The sequence below is a fragment of the Centropristis striata genome, chromosome 16 (genome assembly GCF_030273125.1).
Source record: "Centropristis striata isolate RG_2023a ecotype Rhode Island chromosome 16, C.striata_1.0, whole genome shotgun sequence".
Classification (NCBI taxonomy): Eukaryota; Metazoa; Chordata; class Actinopteri; order Perciformes; family Serranidae; genus Centropristis; species Centropristis striata.
The window spans coordinates 7,289,093-7,304,198 of record NC_081532.1 but is presented as its reverse complement, the minus strand read 5'-3'; the positions used below and the strand labels follow the sequence as shown (position 1 = coordinate 7,304,198).

General features: G+C 36.6%; 1 protein-coding gene across 1 annotated transcript; it reads left to right on the top strand.

The window, feature by feature from the left end:
* The first annotated feature begins 2,497 nt into the window (after window positions 1-2,497).
* lgmn (legumain) lies at window positions 2,498-13,594 on the top strand. The gene is made up of 14 exons (XM_059352981.1): window positions 2,498-2,601; window positions 2,930-3,095; window positions 3,329-3,426; window positions 5,671-5,752; window positions 5,863-5,945; window positions 6,035-6,110; window positions 6,667-6,729; window positions 6,889-6,955; window positions 7,666-7,784; window positions 8,875-8,964; window positions 9,437-9,643; window positions 9,811-9,981; window positions 12,363-12,430; window positions 13,101-13,594. Exons 2-14 carry the CDS (start codon window positions 2,952-2,954, stop codon window positions 13,141-13,143), a joined length of 1,311 nt encoding a protein of 436 aa, XP_059208964.1. The 5' UTR covers window positions 2,498-2,601; window positions 2,930-2,951; the 3' UTR covers window positions 13,144-13,594.
* Window positions 13,595-15,106: the final 1,512 nt, after the last annotated feature.

Genomic DNA, 15,106 nt, shown 5'->3' with positions numbered 1-15,106 from the left:
CTTTCAAAAAGGAAATAAATGGCTGCTCACTGACATAGAATTTCCTGGTGGTCCCTCTTACAGTAAATCTAATTTTTTCTAAGTGAACATGACTCATGAACTCCCTAATCCACTGGTCATATGTTGAAGGGAAAAGCATCTTTCCATTTAAACAGGATAAGTCTCCTGGCCACTAAGGAGGAGAAGGCCATCGTGACTAAGTGGTTCCCAGAAAAAGTAGCACCCACCGGAGCCACACCAAATAGTGAAATCAGCGGTGATGGGTGCACTGTTTTCCCACGTATTCCAGAGAATGCCTCAAAGATAGAATGCCAGAAACTGTACAGCATAGGGCACGACCAAAACATGTGCAGTAATGTGGCAGGAGCTTGTCTGCATCGATCACATGTAGGGTCAATACCCGTCTTAATCTTAGACAGTATCTTTGGTCCAATGAAGACGGTGGACTATTTTGAATTGAAGCACAGTGTGTCTGAGGCATATAGAGGAAGAATAAATTTGCTGAATAATTTTTTGCCATATTTCCTCTGAAATCGCTTCATCTAGGTCAGTTTCCCACTTTGTTTTAAGGCTATCCAGACTGTTCATGTTATGTGCATTGAGTAATGTATAAATCCTTTACCTTTTAAAATTGTTTCAAGCAGAGATTCAGAAGGGCTCAGTGGGAAACAGTCAGAGTTCGAAGCCACAAAACATCTAAGCTGCAAATACCTGTAGAAGTGTGATTTGTGAAGACCATATTTCTGTTGTTGTTGCTGCGCAAAAGAGGCAAACTTATTTTCAATGTAGAGGTCAGATATTGTACCTATTCCACTTCCCACCCAGACATTAAAAGCTTCATCCATCATTGATGGGACAAACATTATGATTCTTTATCAATGGTGTAACAAGTGAAAGATCAGTTAGATTAAAGGTCCTTCTAAACTTCTAATCCATATTTTAATTGAATGGATACTAACTGGATTAGTAGAGAAGGCTGAGATTGGCTGTTCCAAAGGCAATTTGGAACATAATAGAGCTGCTGGGGAGGAGGATTCGATGGATGCCCTTTCCAACTCCGCCCATTCAGTACTATTAACATCCGAGCCATTATCTCTCAACCAATACAGCAAAGCTCTTATATTGGCAGCCCAGTGATAATACATAAAATTTGGAAGTGCCATACCACCCATCGTGCGTGGCCTCTGTAATATATTTTTATTAATCCTGGGATGCTTTTTAAGCCAAATAAATGCTGAAATCTGACTGTTTAAATTGGAGAAAAAAAGATTTAGTTAAAAAGATAGGGAGACATTGAAATAAATATTAAAACTTAGGGAGAACGTTCATCTTAATTGTATTGATCCTCCCCCCTAAGGAGAGAGGGAGAGGGTCCCAACGCTCCAGGTCTAGTTTAAGATTACTTAAGAGGGGATGATAATTGGCCTTATAGAGATCTTTGTGATTACGTGTGACCCAAATACCTAAATATTTGATTTTGTTAAGGCTAAATTTGAAAGGGGTCGTCCCAAAATATGACCTGTCTACAGAAGTGATAGGCATAAGTTCGCTTTTGTCAAAGTTTACTTTATAGCCAGATAATCTTCCAAACTTCGTGAGTAAAGTCGATATATATTTCACTTTTATATGAATGAACAATAGAGCCATAATGAGGCACAATTCATTGTTTTGTGCTAAAATAATATTTTCTATATTTTAGAACATATTTTTGATTCACAAATTCATTACCGTAATGCGTCCAGATAAAAATGTCATGGTTTCCCCACACTTATACAATAAATATTTAATAAACCTTTTTAAAAATAAATATACATTTGTTTAAAAATGTATAATTTAACAGAACATAATCAAATATAATGTTTTTTAACAATGTATAAAGAACAAAATCTGAATGAAAATTGATTAGAAAAAATGGTTAGATGTTACGGTAATGACAGAATTGTTTGAATGAAAATATGTGTACATTTTAATAAAATACATTTTTCGTGATAACTGCTACCCTTGAGCATATTTAAGTGCTTGCCAAAAGTTCTTTTCTAACTAAAAAATGTGTTATAACAGTAATGAATTTTGTTGCTCACAGTGTCTCTAAAAATGTCAGAAAATACATTAAACATTTTCAAATAGATTATAAATTCATATTAAACAGTGGCTTTAGATTGGATATGTTATAAAGGGTCAAAGAAAAAATGTATTCAATGCTCTTGGATTTTTGCTATGAGCGATATAAGATGATATAAATCAATATTATCTGTCATCAATCCTTGCTGTGTTTGTCTAAAGAAGAGATTGTTTGCTCGGAAATGATTACCTGCTGTAAATCCAGTTAACCTAGTTTTTACTTTACCAGGAAAGAGACGAGCTCATACATGTTTTGTTGCTCTTCAACCACATGACTGTTTACAGTGTCGCCCCGCCCTCTGAGCTCTCTGATTGGCTTCTGAGGGATACGTCCCCGCCCCCGGAGCCTTCTGATTGGCTGCTGTGAAAAAAATTCCTATCAACCGTGTTCCCGACGTCATATATAAATGTCCCACTGACTCCTGTCGAGGATGTTTTTGTAGTTGCTTCGCTGCTGTCTCCTTCAACAACAAAGAAAAGGTAGAAAAACAAGTCTTTATTCGTATTCAATTCTGCTGGTATTCATTTTGCGTATTATAATCATTATTATATAATAGCTTTGTCGCGTTCTCAGCTCTTTAAAAGTCATATTTCTTATTGTGCTTATTTAGCTTGTTGTGCTATCAGCTAGCTCGCTAACGTTAGGTTTCGAGATTGGATATCTTCACGTGACATCCAGGCAGTCAGGTGTTATTTTGTGCTTACCTGGTGTTGGTTGTCGCCACGTCACAGTCTAACAAACAACTTAATTATCGCAAAGAATTTGATATTGGCAGATTTTAGCTATCCCTCTCTGTCATTCATTCAGGGCTCCCACAGAAGGTGAGGACATGTTTAAGCCGGTCATCTCCGTCCTGCTCGGCCTGAGTCTCGGGCTGGTGTCTGCATTCCCCTCCCAGGACCCGGACGATAATGGGAAGAACTGGGTGGTTATCGTAGCTGGTTCCAATGGCTGGTACAACTACAGGCACCAGGTGAGTTTAGGGAAGTGTAAAGCCTGAAACTGTCCCCTGAATGTCACCTTATCAAGTGCAAACACTGACTCATAGAAGCCGCATTGGTTTTTGATAAGATCAACTTTGACACAAGATAAGCCACTTCCCCTTGACAATACTTGGTCTCCATGTATTGTGAGTTTTTCCTGGCTTCTAAATGTGTGCAGCTAACCTCTACATATTTCCACTCCTTCTCTCTCTCTCTCTGCCAGGCTGATGCCTGCCATGCCTATCAGATCGTCCACAAGAATGGCATCCCGGATGAGCAGATTGTGGTCATGATGTATGATGACTTGGCACAGAATGAGGAGTGAGTTGACATTTTTTTTGTTTCTGTGCAGCAGGTCTTTGTACTTTACTTCTTCCCCGTGAACTGTTAATACATAACATTGTAGCTTAGTTTCTTTCCAGTTTAGTTAGTAGGTAGTGCAAGTAGATGTCAGCCTTGTGCATGAACAATTTACTATTAATTTATAACCTATTTTTTGAAAAACACTTTTTAAAAAACTTTTTATGCATGCTGTATTGCATGTTCTAGTTTAAAATGGAATTGCATTATCACTGACGACTCTTTTTTAAAATGCTATATCAGTGTTTAAGCGTTCCACACTATCTTGATAATATATAATATATATTCTGAGGTGCTGTATAAAACTAAGAACTAAAATTGGTGAATAATGGTCTCTTATAGGCTTATTTCACTACATGTCGAATTGTCTGTAAGTTGAGCTGAATCAATTAGTAGTTTATTCTATTAACTGATTACCAAAATTATTCTGCAACTATTTTAAATATTGTTAAAGCCATTTTTTGCTAATTATTTGATGGCTGCAGCTAAGGATTTCCTGGTCAAGATTTTGGCCTTGATCTCAATCTGAGTCCTTTAATATCAGGTGTCTGCCTTTCTTGCTGAGTAATTGTGTTTCCAAGAAAAGTAAGATCACATCTCTGGTAAAAAGAAGAAAAAAAGAATATTTGCATACCAAATATATCCTCTTTTGAATAATTTTCTCTGTATGAGACAGGGTTTTTTTCAGTCCTAGTAATTACTTAAATGTTGATTTAACAACTGAGAAAACATATGCAGCCTACTAAATCTGACCTATTTTTTCACGAGTTACCTGATCTAAATGTTAGAGTTCCTGATACGCTTGTGAAAATACCTCTTACTCTTTTTGGAGTTGTTGGAACTACAGAAACAGTCAAGATTGTACACCACAACAATGTAACAGAGTAGAAGTTTATGTTCCAGTTTTTGTTTGCCTCTGTGTCCTTTCTCTAAACCGCCAATAATCGCACATTCACGGTGGCATTTCTCAAGTCACTGTGGCATGTCGGCCGTGTGTCCCTCATTGTCAGCGCAGCAGCGGTACTCAGGGCAGGAAGCACCATAACAGGCTGAGTAAAAAAGACTCTGAGTGGAGTCACAAGGAACTAATTTTAGTCCTCCTTCAGGGCTTTGACTTGGAGTTAGATTACTGACATGAGCATTAGGTAGAAGAGCAGTACTGAAAGCAGACAGTTTCAGTCAGAAAAGGAATCACTGTTGCACACTGTGGTAATTGTCCACAAGATCGGAGGAATAGTTGACTGGTCAGTTAGTGGCCTAGTTGGATTCTCAGTCATTTACTCTTTATATTTAACTTACAACTTGTATCATGAAAACATGCAGGAATATATGAAAACGTTAACTGTATGTCTAGACCAAGACATTATTAGAGTTTAGAGGCAAAAGAGAAAACAATGGAAGCACTGCAACTCTTTCCACAAAGTTAATTAGAGCTTCAACAAACAATAATTTTTTAACCATCTATGGATGTCTTCATTAATTTTTTTGATTACTCATTATTAAAAAAGGTCCATCAGAAGTTCTCAAAGTCTAAAAGTGACATTGTCACACATTGTTTAGACAAAACCCTAAGATATTAAATATATGATGTAAAACACAGAAAATCAGCAAATCTTCACAATGGAAAAGCTGAAACCTGTGTACATTTCCTTTTTTGCTAGACAAATGAATTAATACTTTATATACAGTACTAAAATATGTTACATATAATATCTTATTTTCACTGGGGGTTAATTTAAAAGTAATAACCATTGATATTTTAGGATTATGGGAATTCTGCTGTTATAAGCTGCCTTTATCAAAGTACCTCAACATATTTTTTTATGTAGGTCAGGCTTCAGTGAGAAGTTATGCAACATTTATTGTTTGAGAGCCCTGTCCTACACTTGTATAGCTAACATGATCATCATGTATTGGATTTGTGGTTAATAACTAACTTTGTTTGAACCAATGCAGGTAAGAATGCACCTTGCATGATGTCCCCTACAGACCGTAGCTTCTAAAACACATTAGAGTCTTTGTTGTTACAGAAAGGGATTCTGCAGTGAAAGGGGAAAAAAACAAAAGTGCTGTGAAGTTTTCACCAGTTCTGTGTCTGACATGATAACAGCGCAGCAGATGAATGATTCACTGATCATATGACAAAGTGTTTTGTCAGCCATTTTCACTTCCTCCTGCATATCTGAGTCATATTTGTGTTTCCAGAAACCCCACCCCTGGGATAGTGATCAATAGACCTAATGGCACCGATGTGTACAAGGGAGTCCCTAAAGACTACACCGGGGATGTGAGTGCTTCAGAGCAAATATTTGTAATATAGTGCAAATCAAAGCTCTTAAATAAATGTTTTGCATCGCTCTTGATCTCATTGATTTCTAACTGGGTGTTCTCCTGCAGGATGTGACCCCAGAAAACTTCCTGGCAGTGCTGAAGGGTGACTCAGCAAGCGTCAAAGGTGGCTCTGGGAAAGTGTTGAAGAGGCAAGTGATCAAAGAGAACAAGTCAGAACACAAACAAAATCTGGTTCACAAAGATTTTGTTTTTAATTATTATGTGTTTGTCTTGGCAGCGGCCCCAACGATCACGTGTTTGTGTACTTTACCGACCACGGAGCGCCTGGTATTCTGGCCTTTCCCAATGACGATGTGAGCACTCTTCTACTTTTCTGCCCCTCCTAACATTCACTCACTTTAATATACAAAACACACGAGTGACTACAATTATGTTGCTCAGCTTGTTTCGTCAGATTATTCAGTCACATGTGTATGGAGACATGAATGCCACATCTGATCAGTGTTTTCACTTCACAAATAAAGTAGTTAATACTACTTAATATATGACAAAGTAATGTGCAAATCAAAAGCTACATACTTTATGAAACATGATCAAAGTCAAAGTATCTATTGTCATATGCACAGTGAAAAAGATGTAACTCCTTTGCCCTCCACTCTGAATACCGTGTACAAGGAAACACAAGGCATAAAGACATAAATACAGGCAAGAGGAAAAATATGTCTTTTTGATTTAGGGGTGAACTGTCCCTCTAAATTTTAATTTTAAATCAGTAAATATCTGATTAAAGGCTAAGCCAACAATACGTCATCTACCAAATCAGGACGTGTAAAGAACAAAGTGTATAATGGTGGTGTAGCTACTCTGAAACTGTTTGAAGTAATTTTTGGCCTTTTTCTTTCTCTGCAGCTCAACGTTGCCGACCTCCAAGATGCCATTAAATACATGCACGAAAACAAGAAATACAAAAGGGTACGCAACAATAAGCTTTTTTTATAAGCCGATATATGTTTACATAGCCTACGTGAAAGTATGTAGGTCAGTGATGTAATCCAATCAGGTGATAATGTAGCTGTACTCATCTAACTTGTTTTTGGCTCTTTTATTTTTTTCCCTTGCAAACATTTCCAGATGGTGTTCTACATCGAGGCTTGTGAGTCCGGGTCAATGATGAACCACCTGCCTGCTGACATTGATGGTGAGTTAAAGTTTACCTTATCAGAATCACTTTCCAGTAAAACCAAGAGATAATGAAGATCAATGAAGAGTGTCAATCAGTGTCAAACTGCCTAAAACCCTCAACATGAACTTGACTTTCCTCGTGATCATTTGACCTTACCCACATTTGATAACAAAAAAAAGGGAAAACTGCCAAGAATCGATAGTAAAAGCTCACATGATTTCTTTAACCTTATTTTTCTGGGCCTGGCTGATGTCAGCAATGCAGTTTGTGGACTTTAGTTTTCGACTCTTGAGTTGTGCCCATCAAACACTTGGGTCAGCATTGTGGCTTGTGGTAATTAGTGAGCCGACTCACTTCGTCATGCGCTCGACCTCATGTGATGAACACAACAGGACATGAATCAAAGTTCTGGTTCAACCTAAGTTCTTACATCCCTTTTTTATTCATCACACTGTCTTGTGTGGTCTACATGACTGAGAAGTCTTATATCAATTTATGATAAACTTAAATGTTGTGTTATAAATCTTTGCTTCGATTTGACTTTTTGATTTTACAGTCACAATTCAATACAGTTTTGGATTTAAACCTTTTTCTGCACTTTGCCATTGTTCTTTTAGATTCATGAAGATCATCAGACATTTGAGTCATATTTAGGTTTGCCTACTGGAAAATTATAATTCAAACCGCTACACAGCATAACATGAGAATGTATCTCTGTTTTTCAGTGTACGCCACCACAGCCGCCAACTCACATGAGTCCTCTTACGCCTGCTACTATGACGAGAAGAGGGACACTTACCTGGGAGACTGGTACAGCGTGAACTGGATGGAGGACTCTGATGTGGTGCGTGATGTTACCCTTGTTGTATTTGTTTTAAATCTTGAAATGAAATAATAACCCCTCATTAAAGTTTTAAGGATTTTTATCAGCAAAATTCTGTTGTTTTCATCAAACAGTTTGACCAACTTTAGTTAAGTTTATTACCAGTGTCATCCACAACACATACAGTTTATTACAAACTATTAAAAGCACAACAGTTTGCAAAAACATTTCATCTGCTTTAATCTATGTGTAAGCTTGTGTAGCAAAGTTTTTGTTTTAAATCCTTCTATTTTGATATATAATGACTACTTTTTTAACTTTTGATGAAAAAAATGTGAGTGATTCTCTCTTTAACTTTTAGATAGTTGGAAAACTGTTTTTAACTATTTAAACTATTTTATCTTTACAATTTAAGTTCCTATTATAGCAAGAAAGTGGCCATTACTCTTCATTTACATCCAAGAACCAAATCAACAGGATACTCAATACTTTTATATGTCACTGCATTTGTATTGTGGCTTTGTGTTTTTCTCAACTACCTTCACGTCTGTGAAACTTTCAATGCGTCACGTTCAACTGAAACTTCTTCTTTTCCATACAATATTTTGCATACTAACATGTGACATTTTACCTTGTTTGCATGATTTTTTTTAAGCAAAAGCCAGCAAGCAAGCAGTTCAGTTCTCTTGAGAAAACGTTGCCTTTTATATATACACCTGTATTTTCCTGCAATTTATTGGTTATTTTACAACTCTGTTGCCGACTGATATTAGATCAGCTGATAGCAACTCGAACTTTATGAAGTTCATTAAAGGTTCATTTGCTGCTCCAAAACACCTGATGTCGGAGAGGCAGGAACAGGAAAAGGAAGTGGTGAACATCTCCAACAGCAGCATCATCAGTGGTTTAGTGTTCTGCATGATTGCACCTGTAACCCCAACAATATAAAGGCATCCCAAAACTAAACAGAAATTAGAACTTCATCAACAGAGATAAAACAAATAAGTCCCAACCAGTGTTTAATTTGTCAATTTTTCTTTTCAGAAATGTTTTTTGGAAATATTATTTTTGCACATTTTACAAAACTGTTTGTGATGTTTTTTTTCCTCAGGAGGACCTGAAGAAGGAAACTTTGGCAAAGCAGTTCAAGATCGTTAAGAGCCACACAAACACCAGCCACGTCCAGCAGTACGGAAACAAGGTGAGACAAAATTCTACTTGTGATTGGTTCTAGATTGCTGGCACAATATAGTGATGTGGAGGTTACCTGTAAGTAGGGTAGTCAAAAGTATCGATACTCAAAAAAGTATCGATACTAAAACGTATCCAGATACAATACTCATTTTCAAAAGTATCGAGTATCTGAAGATTGTTATCATAGTTGCAGTTTCTTTTTGCACAACTGTTTTTTATTATAAATATTTAACCTGTGGTTCTGTTAATTTTTACATAATGCATTTTTCTTGTTAATAAAAATATTTCTGTTAAATTTTGGGGTCTTTGTTTTTATCCTTGTGGTATCAAAAATGGTATCGAGTATCGAATATTTTCCTGAGTATCGGTATTGAGTTGAAAATTTTAGTATCATGACAACCCTACCTGTAAGAGAGAAAACATGTTTGTTTCCAGCACATATTTTGATGCATATCTGGGGGTTCTTCCTCTCTATACAGACAATGGCCCACATGAAGGTCATAGCGTTTCAGGGTGACTCCAAATCCAACAGCCAACCCGCTCCAATGAAGCTGCAGCCAGTTAGAAATCCAGATCTGACCCCGAGCCCCGATGTCCCTCTGGCCATCCTCAAGAGGAAGATGATGTCGTCCAACGATATCAGAGTTGCAAGAGGGCTGCTGATGGAGATCAACGCCCACCTCAAGGTAAAGCCTGACAAAGCTCTCTGCTGTTTCTGATTCACTGTGGAGGACTTTTCAAGCCATGCAAATCTGATTTATCAGGAAGATTTACCTGCACAAATTGAGCATTTACCATGACGGTTCTCATGCTACAGATTTCTAACAGTGTGTGAACTTGTGTGTGTGTTCAGGTCAGGGAGATGATGGCCGACACGATGCGCCAGGTGGTCGAGAGAGTGACCGGCAACAAGCTCAAGAGCGAGGAGGTTCTCAACGAAAGAGCCGAACTCTCCGAGCATCAGTGCTACAAGGCTGCGCTGACCCACTACAAATACAACTGCTTCAACTGGCACAGAACTGAGGTAGAATCCCTTCTCTGCCTATATTTAAGCCAGACGGAGGCCTTCCCGTCCAAATTTCGAAAGTGTTGGTGGTTTAGCACAGCAGTCGATTAGTCAGCGTTTTGGCAGGATCCATCTGTAGCTGATGATTGAAACTTACTCACATGTCAGGACTCTGGTTCCGCTTCAAAAGAGGAAACTCCAGATCTGTTTCACATGCTGTTCATCAGTTGGTATTGTAACTACATTCATCTGGCTTTTTGCTGACTAATCCTCGGAGACTGACAGTAAGCAGCAAGTGCAGAATAAGCCTGTATGTCTTTACTTTATGAAAACATTATTCTCAAGGGGATGTTACACATATTTTTAAGCAAAAGTAAGTAAGCAAGCAAGCATTACACATGCAAGAATGTTTTTATTTCATTTATTTATTTTACTTAGTGAGTTTTTTCTTTTAGTGAGTATGAGTGTCTTCAGTCAAACCAAACCAAACTATATTGAAGCTGAAGTAGCAATTTTCTGGAAAAGGCTAAAAACCCCTCCTTCTGCAGTCTCTCCTTGCTAAGCCCCTCCCACCAGGAGCACAGGCATATGCACAAGCTTCAGACAGTAGAAGAAGAAAAATGCCTTTATTGTCATCATACGTTGGGTGCATGACGAAAATATGACCACTGCCACTCAAAGATGCTTACAGTTGAATAAAAATAACAGTCACGCTTCCACAGTCAGTAAGAACTAAGCACTATAACACAATATAAATATATAAAAATATAGGGAAAAAATTGCAGTAGAATGAGGTAGGTTGATTTGCAGCCAATTGAAGTGAATGTTATTACGGTACTTTTTTCTCTGCTAATTTGTGAGCTTGTAATTTGAGATAACAGGCTGATTCAAGGCTCTAGCTATCTACATAAACATGTGCTTATCTGGGCGCAGCAGTGAGCCTTTGGCTGCAGTTAGCAGAAGGCTAAACTATTAGCCACAATTTCTTTCTTTGAAACGCTTCACTAATCTTTACACAGACTCTTTTGGATGACTCCAGCGACTTTTTCTGCAGCTCGCACCAGGCTTTCAGCATCTGAAGGGACATACATGCACATTTGCATTTTTATAACGGTCAATAGAAACTTTCTCCCTCTGAAATGACCTGTGATTGGCCACAGTCTCTTGTCACAGGCTACATCTCTAAAGCCTTTAAACAGAACCAAGAGCAGGTGCAAAAACTAGTTTTTCTCTCAAACTTCTTGAATTACAACATGATGAAAAGTTATCATGGATTTTTTTGGCAAAAAAATAAAGCCAACTTTGCCGAAGAAATTGTAAACATCTACTGTCTAGGTCTGTGTGCTGTAAATGGTTTCATCTGATTTTGCAGAGAACCTGACAGAGGACGGGCATTTAGAATAACAACAGTCATGGAAAAATTATTAGACCACCCTTGTTTTCTCTAATTTATTGTTCATTTTAATGCCTGGTACAACTAAAGGTACATTTGTTTGGATAAATATAATGACAACAACAAAATAGCTGATAAGAGTTTTTAATTTAAGAGCTGATATCTAGACATTTTCCATGGCTTTCTTGATAATGATTTTGGTTATTATCAAGAAAACCATGGAAAATGTCTAGATATCAGCTCTCAAATTAAACTCTTATGAGCTATTTTTGTTATCTTTATATTTGTCCAAACAAATGTACCTTTAGTTGTACCAGGCGTTAAAATAAACAAGAAATTGAAGAAAACAATGGTCTATATTTTTTTCCATGACTGTGTATATAGAACAGCCAATCTTCTTGCTGATGGTTTAATTTGCATATGTAGCTCATATAGAGACATTGGTATTAATGTGAGACTGTTTCACAAACACTTGAAAACTTTGTGTAATGCATTTAGATAAAAAATTACCCAGGATCTTAAAATAGATGAGACATGTATGTAAATGTTGAGCAGACGGGGTTTCCCCTTATCATTCTTTATGGTTGAGAAACAGAAATGAGCAGATAGAACAGAGCTACCCTAGCAGAGAACATATTTATACCTCCACATGAGTGTAAAACAGAAATAAGATATATTTGTTATGAGTTAATGGTGGCCTCAGGGTAACTCTGCAGTCCTGGAATAGGAAGTATTTAAAAGTCAGGTTTTTTTCTTTTTGTATCCTTCCTGTAATACCTGTCACTGCTTGATTTATTCTAACTTCATCACAGTGTTTTCCCGGGTACTTTCATGCAGCTGTATGCGTTTACTTAGAAAACTGTTTCCTTTCCCCTTTCTCTGAAACTGTTTGACATTTGACATGTCACAAATACAATGCAGGAATTAATCTTTGGTCTTTAATATATTAGTATCACAGACTGTGGTGACGTTTCTGTGACACATGTGATGTCCTCTTGTGTTTCAGTATGAATACGCTCTGAGACATCTGTACGCTCTGGTGAACCTGTGTGAGAGAGGATACTCTGCAGCCAGGTATGATCTTAGTGGTTGTATGATTCGTATTTAACAGTAGGAGGTAATATGTAATCTGATGATGGTTTAACCCTTTATCAGGCGAAGAACTATATTTTGTAACTTCAGTGGATATCAAAATGGGGTTGAGAAAAAAGTTGCAAATTTACTAGATTAAAGTGGCAAATCTACAAGAAAAAAAAGTCACAGATTAACGAGATTTAAAGTAGCAAATCTGCGCAAAAAAAATTGCAGATTAACGAGATTTAAAGTGGCAAATCTACAAGAAAAAAAGTTGCAGATTTACGAGATTTAAAGTGGCAAATCTACAAGAAAAAAAGTTGCAGATTTAAGAGATTTAAAGTGGTGAATCTGCGAGAAAAAAGCTTTTTTCCCACTTCTTTCTCCTAAATCTGTGACTTTTTTCCACTCTGATTTGCCACTTTAAATCTCTTAAATCTGTGACTTTTTTCTTGTAGATCAGCCACTTTAATCTAGTAAATTTGCAACTGTTTTCTCAAAATATTTTTATTTTTTATTTTGGATATCCACTGAAGGTACCAAATACGGTTCTTCGCCTGATAAAGGGTTAATCTTGAAACTACATAAAATTTGAGGCAAGGGAATACTTATTTGTCCTAAAAAGGTGATTTTTTTTTTACTGAACCCTGTTTTTTTTCTCTCTCTGCAGCATCCAGCTTGCCATGGACTCTGTGTGCCGTTTGAGGAAGTAAAAAGGGTTTCTAGAAATCCATTAAGGTCCGCTATCAAACTGCTTCCTCCGTGTGGAAAGTCGTGAGAAGACGGAGCATCTCTTTGCACTGCTTTGGAATCAATCTGACGTGGATTTGACGTTATTGTTTTATCAACACTCTAACACTTCTTTTTTTTAACTTGTGATATGTTTTTGATTTTACTGAGAACTTTTAAACCTGTTTTATGATGATGAGTTGCACTATCACTGTGAAAGATTTGTGAATGATATTTCACGGCTTCTGATTTTTCTTAGAGCATAAGATACAAACCATTATAACTTGTGTAAATTTGTTTTGCTCTTAGCTTTATTAGTGGTGTGGACAGCCTGGCATGAATGTTTGACATGGAAAGGACCCACTGAATGTTTGTTGAACCTAAAGAAACTGTGTTGTAACACAGGGATCTTGAAATAAATATGATGAACCAAAACTGCTCAAAAATGACTCATAATCCTGATTTTTTTTTCCCTCTGTGCATTTTCCTGAATATCAAATAACACATTTGTGGTCTAATATTTCACATTGTAATATGCTTTACACATTAACAGTAGCTAGTCTTCAGAAGAGGATTTGTTTGGTGTCCAAATAATTCTACCTAAGCCTATTTTCCTGTGATAAAACCCCTTTAAGTGTGCGCTCCACTCCCTGACAGACAGTGAGACCCGCACACATCCTCCTTCAGCATGAGCCACTGTCAGCTTTGTGGGGATTTTGGCCTCCCAGTGAGCATCGGATACATTTTACAGGATATTTCTTTCTGTGAGAAGGTTTTTCAAGCATATGTAAAGCCTGATCCAACTGGGAATCTGACTTTTCCCACATTAAAACAAATAATCTTACTCTTCATACAGTTTGATGCCTTGATTTCTAATTAGCTAAATGTATGAAACTGTACATACAAATAGGAAACAAACACACAGTTTAAAAAGACACACAGACCATACATATTATGTTGTTGTGTGTGTCTGGTGTCAATGTTAAGCAGTCATGGAAGAAGTATTCAGATCCCTTACTTAAGTAAAAGTACTAATACCACACTGTGAAATTACTCCACTACAAGTAATAGTCCTGCATTCAAAACTAACTTAAGTAAAAGTGAACAAGTAAAAAATACTCATTATGCAGAATGGACCCTCTCAGATTGTTTTATATATGTTCCAGATATATTTTGGATTATCATTTTTGATGCAGCGTTTTATTATTGTTCAGGTAGGACTCATTTGAACTACTTAGTATACTGTTATGTGGTTTAATTTATAATCATGCCTAATCCTTTTACATTTTCACCTGAAAAGTAACTTAAACTGTCAGCTAAATGCAGTAGAGTCAAAAGTACAATGTTATATACAATATTGCATATAATATTGTATATTTATTGTATACAATATTGTCTCTAAAATGTAGTGAAGTAGAAGAATAAAGTTCAAGTGCCTTCAAATCGTACTTAAGTGCAGTACTTGAGTAAATGTACTTAGTTACTGATGTTAAGCTTCCATGTATGAGAATGTTGCCCAATGTGGAAATTATCAAAATTGATTAGACTTTAATTGTCTTCTAATGATATGATGAGTAAAAACCAGAATAATAAGATGCATATTTATTAAATATGGAAATGGTTTTACCATCTACCAGATCAACTGACACAAAATTTTGTACAGCTATTCATATTTCACAGACCACAAATCCTAATTACTTTGATAATCCTCTGCCTGTTCCTATAGCACCACCATGAGATTCACAGCTGTGTTTCTGAGTTAAATATGTCTGGATGACCACTAGAGGGATTGTCATACATTAAATATAATTTTCCTTATCATGATGCATTCTAAAAACTTTGGTTGTCCCTCAAGTTTTCCACCACATTTATTACTTTGTTTTAAAATTAGTTTTATTTTTATTTAGAATAATTTATGACCAAATACATGACAAAAATGAATATCAT